This window comes from Habropoda laboriosa, unplaced genomic scaffold (assembly GCF_001263275.1).
Source record: "Habropoda laboriosa isolate 0110345459 unplaced genomic scaffold, ASM126327v1 scaffold5, whole genome shotgun sequence".
Lineage (NCBI taxonomy): Eukaryota > Metazoa > Arthropoda > Insecta > Hymenoptera > Apidae > Habropoda > Habropoda laboriosa.
The window spans coordinates 1,325,302-1,331,741 of record NW_017100161.1 but is presented as its reverse complement, the minus strand read 5'-3'; the positions used below and the strand labels follow the sequence as shown (position 1 = coordinate 1,331,741).

At 44.9% G+C, this 6,440-nt stretch overlaps 1 protein-coding gene across 1 annotated transcript in view; it reads right to left on the bottom strand.

Annotated features, from left to right (window-relative positions):
* Positions 1–5,681, bottom strand: part of LOC108578374 (period circadian protein-like) — a 35,776-nt gene extending 30,095 nt beyond the window's left edge. The window contains exons 1-2 of the mRNA XM_017941696.1: positions 5,627–5,681; positions 64–229 (exon numbers count right to left, since the gene is read on the bottom strand). Coding sequence (XP_017797185.1) covers positions 64–229; positions 5,627–5,681 — 221 coding nt within the window. The remainder of the gene's footprint in view (positions 1–63; positions 230–5,626) is intronic.
* Positions 5,682–6,440: the final 759 nt, after the last annotated feature.

Here is a 6,440-nt window from a genome sequence, read left to right as displayed (position 1 = left end):
GACTGCGGTTGTAACGGATACGAGGGGGGCCCTGGATGGCGCCGGAACGGTGTCGGTACTCACCTCGACAGTATCTTGGAAACACAGCCGTGAGATACCCTGAGTTGTCTGGAAATGTCGCACGGTCGGACGCCGCTGTGCGCTAGCTCGACGATCCTCTGCCTCACTACATCCGGTAGGGGCCTTCCGTTCACGAAGACGCCGCCGAGCTGGTTAACTCCGCCGTGGCCTGGAAAATGGAAATCGATAATGCATTAGCCGAGAAGGCAACCCTTCCGCGAGCCTCGAGGCCGAATTTCCGCGACCGGGGAACGATCTTATGCCGTGAAAACGCTACGCTGACCGGTATAGCGATCTCACTGTCCGCCATATTGCGGGCAATTTTCGATATTCTGAGTTGGAGAATGGAAGAACACCAAGTGTTTGTTGGAATGAGCATGGTTTTAGGTATGATGGATTTTTAAATTAATTTGGAACAAGATTAATTTACATATTGTCAGTTGTGTGATATCGTAGCAAAACTTGTAAGAAAATTAAAAAAAAAAATGTTAGTAGGATTATTCTATTTTCCTCGAAAATATGTTTTATGTGCCTAATTTTCATTCCTCCACACTTTCAGGATTTCCTACTATTTTTCACATCTATATGGATCTAAAATTCTTTGTTTCCCTTCCGTAGATAAAATTAAATATTCCACTACTCTCCAGATAACGTCTAATTAAAATTGAACACTCCCCACAGTGTGACAGCTTGACACAGCAAACCCTAGCTATCGCAAGAGCCATCCACGTACTTACAATCCGTCCACGTACTTGTATGAAAATATTTTCCCATTCCCCCAGTCCCCCTTCGAGGCAACGCATTTGCTAATAATGTCAGCAACGTGTTCCAGATCATTCGATTTCCCCCGTCCTGCAGGCCAGTTCATTCTTCTCGCGAGACGGCTTTATTTTCGCGCATTACGGCCGGCTAACGTGATAAGTTCGATCTAATATCGTAATGGAGGGTCCTGGACCGCGGCATATGTCCTTGTGTACGTGCCAGTGCACCGATGATCCGATGATCATCGCTGTTTCTAACCCCCTAACATCAGCCAGACTGCGCTGTTATGGTCTGTGACGAGACGAGCGCGATTCATCCCTCTATTCTGCCGCTGTCTTTTTTGCTTTTCTTGCTTTGCTCAATCAATTTCTTCTGGCGAACGCGTTAATGCAGATCAGAGTGGCCCGTAGAGGAAAAGGAACAGTCGCGATAATGGACGAGGTTCGATTGAACGAACGGTCTAGTAACGCAGGCAAGTATAACTGATACGAATCTTCTTGTTCTCGTGTCTGTCCACGACGGGACTGTTCTACTAGAAAATTAATTCCAGATTTGTCTCGCGATCGTTCGTTCGGCTTTCACGAAACATCGGGATATTGGTTTCTTGCGCTGGGTATCGTTCGATTGCGTTTCGTATACAGGGTGGTCTAGTTCATTCTCTAAATTATTTTAGGATCTCTAGCGGACTAAACTTGACATGAAACATTCCGAGAAATTTTTCGTATATTTTCGTGGAAGATTTTTCACAACTCTCGTATGAGTAAACATTTGTTCACACTGTACAGAAGTTAAAAATGTTTCAAGCTATGCAAGTTAGGTGGACGAATTAATCACAGGAACACACACACTAAACTGAATTCAGCTGAAGGGGACAACTATACATATTTAACCTAGCAATCGCCTCGATTCCCCTTTCAACGACCCCAAGATTCTCCGTAAAATCTTTATCAACGCGAATCCTCGATTCACTTTTAACGAGACACCCTATACACGACCTCGTACCGAAACAATCGCTAATTACCCCGACGAGCCGGTCATTTCGATCAGAAGCATAGTTGTTGGCTCGTGCACCGAGTGCGTCGCGACGCGTGAACCGCCTTTTTCTTTCTCTCTCTCTCTCTCTCTCTGCTCCGTCGATAGCCGTCGCTATATACACCATCGACGATCTCCGTTGCCGCACAGCAAGACAATGAGGGATCCACGATCATTACTAGAAACGATACGCGCTTTCCGGTCGCAAATCAATTCGCTCCCGCGTTTATGGTCGCATCCCCGCGGCGTGGCCGGTAGTCTGGGGGATATCGTTGGATATCATGGTGGCCGGTGGCCACTGGCAAAAGCACCATGACTACCCTACGCGACGCACACACGCCGTCACGCCTGCTGACCACAACTATACGAGGGCCCTGGATTCGTAGCCGTGGTCCACCCCCGGAGGCTGAATCCAGGGCTACGAATTGTCGTGCCGTTGCGTTGCTCTCGCTCCGCCACCGCGTCACCCAAGCTTATTATTGTCTCTCTGTGCACCGCTCTGTTTCTATTCTGAATCTCCGTCTATTCCGCTGCCATTCTGCACCGTTCTGCTAAAGCCAGCCGCTTTGACTATTAAGTTCTCCTCTTTACGCCTGTTTCTGCTCTTGATTGGTTCGGTTCTTTAGCTTATTTTTCGCTTGCAGCGTGGGATACTTGAAGAGTCGAGAGAAAAATTATGAAAATGTGGTAAATAGTAAAAATGGGATATCAGTGTTTGTACGGAGAAAATTTTCATTAAATGTTAATTAATTCAATAATTTCTGGAGAATCTGTATAGGTCTTCAATGTTTAAAGTTCGTTCTACTTAAAATGAAATTAAATGGACACTCTTTTCTCTCTGTACTCTTCATTATGAAAGTAGCCTAAGTTCTACATTTCTTGTGTCGATATATTTAGACTTCTTCAAATCACTAGCTTTCCTTCTTGTTCCTAATTTGTTCCCATAGTACTCTATCAATATCAACCTCCCTCGAAAAAACCATCAAAACTCTCTCACAGCGGAGTAACACGCGTAACAAACGCCTCGGTTCGCGGCTTAATCGGTCGTTTATCGGCGTTTCGACTCGACACCAGAGAAAGCCAGCTCGCAGTTTCCTAATCCTATCTCTACCCTGACTCCAACGATCGATTCAAAACGAACAACGATGCGAAATATGTTAACCTAGGCCTCTGCTGCTCGACAATACACTTCCTGGACGGCCACGCTTTTCATCCTTGATCCATTAAATACGTCCGCCATTCTGCGTCCAGCGAACAAGCGTGGAGAGAGAAACGTATCCTTTCCATCTTCACGGCTTGTTTAAACAGACGAAAGATGTGTTGTTAGCGTTGCAGACGCCAATTAGACACCCTCGGTGATTTGTTAATCGCGCGCGTTATTCGAGCGGAACGATACGAGACGAATGAATTGGACGACGATGTCCGTTCTGGTTTTGCGCGAAGGCAAGAATAGAATTTTGTTTAGCGATACGTAGCGGAAGGTGAAAAAGGAAGAGAGACGTAAGGGTTTATGTGCGGGATAAGGTGCACGGGGCGAGCATCGGCCCAGCCAAGAACTGTGTATGATATAGATTCTCGACTCGGTCACACGATATTTCTCCAGCAGCTTTGTTCCTGTATTACATTACGGGCTGGCGTTACGTATTGCCGCCGCGAGCTCGGGAACACGCTAGACTTTATTACTCGCTCGCTTGAAAAATAGAGGGAAGAGTGCGGGCCGGTGCTCTTATTTTTCAGAAATTCCTACGGAACGATTGCAACGTGCAGTAGTTACGACGATAGAGAAATTCCAGGCTGAACTAGTTTTTTTTTGTAGATGGATTAGACTATTTTTTGATCGAATGTGCGATCAGTTCTCTGTGATATTGAAATTGTTTTGGCAAAATTTTTATGACATTCGTCGTTTCTTGAAGTTCAAATTTAAATATTAAATTTGAAGGCGTTCTTAGTCACCTTTTTCATTCATTTGCGCAAGTAGAAGATTTTCAAAAATCTCTAAGGGTAGAAATACGAAAAAAATATGACAATTAATTTTATCACAAAAAATCCCTTCACTTTTAAATTGAATAATTTTGGTATTTATATCACAAAGATAAAACAGAAGCTCTTGCTTCCGATTCATAAAGAGTTATTATAAAATAAAACTGGTTAAGAGACGCAACGTTTCGTTTCATTTATCTATCGGTATAGAGAGAGAGAGGCATCGTCAATTTTTCTCCGGGAACGTCCGGCGGATTCCGCAGCAATTACACGGATAATTTTGCCCGTTCAATGAAAGGGATTGGCTGAGTGGTCGCGGAACGATTCAGCCGCGATGTGCGCGCGTTGACCGCGCCGTTCTTGTTAATGTTTCATAATTATTATCATGCTATTAGTTCGAACAGAACCGGCGGACGGCCGCGCTTTCGATCGTTGCCGCTTTCAAACAGCTACACCATCCCCAAACCCGCCTAATTAATACGGTTTTCAGGATCGATTAGAGATGGAAAAACGCGATCAGGAAGCCCTCGACACGTTCGTTCTTCTTTTTCTACTATTTATTTTCCTCTTTTTCGCCAACTGTGCGATCGTATCGCGAAATGCACGGAATTACACACTTTTCCGCCTTCACGCGCGATTACGCCGGACACGCTCCCAAAGTCCATTTGAATTTTCGCTTTCGTTACTTCCATACACAGGCGAAGCCGGAAGCGTGTGCAACACGGTTCCGCGATTCGACCCGCTTAACCCCTTTTTTCCCGCGTGTTTATCGAGCTGTCGGAGCGATTTGAATTTCTCCAGGATAGGAAACTTATTTCTTGTCCGTTCTCGTGGACGAAAAGACACTTTTTTTCTTCTTTCTTTCTTCCCTTCCCCTCCTGAAACTTCGTGGATTTTCGTATCGAACTCGATCAGACAGGTTTCACCGCGAATTTAGGCGAGTGGAAGGAGAGAGAGAGAGGGAGAGAGCTGAACGATTCCACGAATGGTTCCTACGCAGATCAGAGACTCGAACAACGATTGCGGTTTCGTTTTTTACACAGTACCGCTACCGATCGAACCGAGTGAATGAAGGTCATCGAATTTCTTGCTTTTTCGCACTCTCGTTTGCTCGTAGTCGTCGACGATGCAGATTTGTCGCGAACCGTCGCTCTCGACTTTCCGTCTCGGCTCCACGGCCCGCTTGATCCGACAGAAAACCCCGGGAGAAATCGATTTTTAACGGGCGAACTCTCACCATTGTGGAAAACTAACTGATTCTTTCTACTGTCTGCTTGTTTGTCACGTTGTCCTGTTAAAATGTATTTTTAAAGCCTGAGTATCTCTAAGAACGACGTCGTTTATGGATGAAAGACAGTTTTAGTTTTGAGCAAAGTGGAATTGGACGTGAACTAAATTTTCTTAATGACACGATTTATTTTCTAATTGTACTAGTATTCGTAGTTTCTTTGCAACTCTAAGTTTCGCAAGAGTGTGGTAATGTGCAGTAAAGTGGAACTGTACGTGAACTAAATTTTTCTAACGACACCATTTATTTTACACGAATTTGCTACTTATTCGATGTACGTATTCTTGCAAACAAGTAAGAGAAGCTATTAAGAAAACAATTTTTCTAAGTTCAAGCGTATCAAGGATAAAAAAGGAATCGATAAATAATTACAAAAGAAGCTTCTAATCGTCCCTAAATCTACTAATCCTCCGAATAAATGAGCACACTAACGTAATACCGCAGAAAAAAGAAGCAAAAAATGAAACGATAATTCCAGGCAAAATGTAAGTGTGATGAGCTTACAGGTGTAATATTCCATCATATTCTGATTGTATCGATAGGCGGTGCTGAGGTCCATCGCGGCCCCTCAGTAGCCGACGGCCGTCGGCTGTGGGAATCCAGGTGGTTCCTCTCGCCGCTAGATTTCACGTGTAATGTCTGAATCGCGTCCAAAGGACCAGTCGGTCCTATTGACCACCGGCGAACGCGTCTCTTGCACGCTACCAGTGGCTCTAGCTCTCCTCTCTTTTTTATACGTATCCTCTGAGGCCACTCTATGGCGCGGCGGTACAATGACTGTCATCAGGAGCGTCTTTGTGCCGGACGACGGGTGGCTTCGTCGAGCACCCGGTCGGCCGTCGCTTCATCTTCATGAATCGAGAGTTGAATTCACCTAGCCTTGCTAGATATACTCTGTTCCACGAGACACCTACTGACTCCTCTTTCTCTTCTCACACCACTCGCGACATCACTGAACTTCACTCTCGCACGCTGTCCACAATAATCTACCCTCGATGAAATCTTCGAAAGGGTTTTCAGGTTTCTTCATCGTTGAACAGCTGTCAGACTATCTCGTACGATCTCTTCGGAAATGTTCCTCAATTTTTTCGATCTCCAGTCACATTACTAAATACACTGTTCATCGATGAAAACACAGCTTCACTTGACACTGTATCCAAAGAGAGAGAGAGAGAGAGACTTCACCGAAGTTCACTCATCGATGCAATTTTGCTCAACCGAATTATCCCTTCGTGCACGTACAGTCCATTACTCGGTGCAACAATCCAAGACACAGTCCAAGATAAATCTCGTTCACGTTGAATACTCCCGATTACAA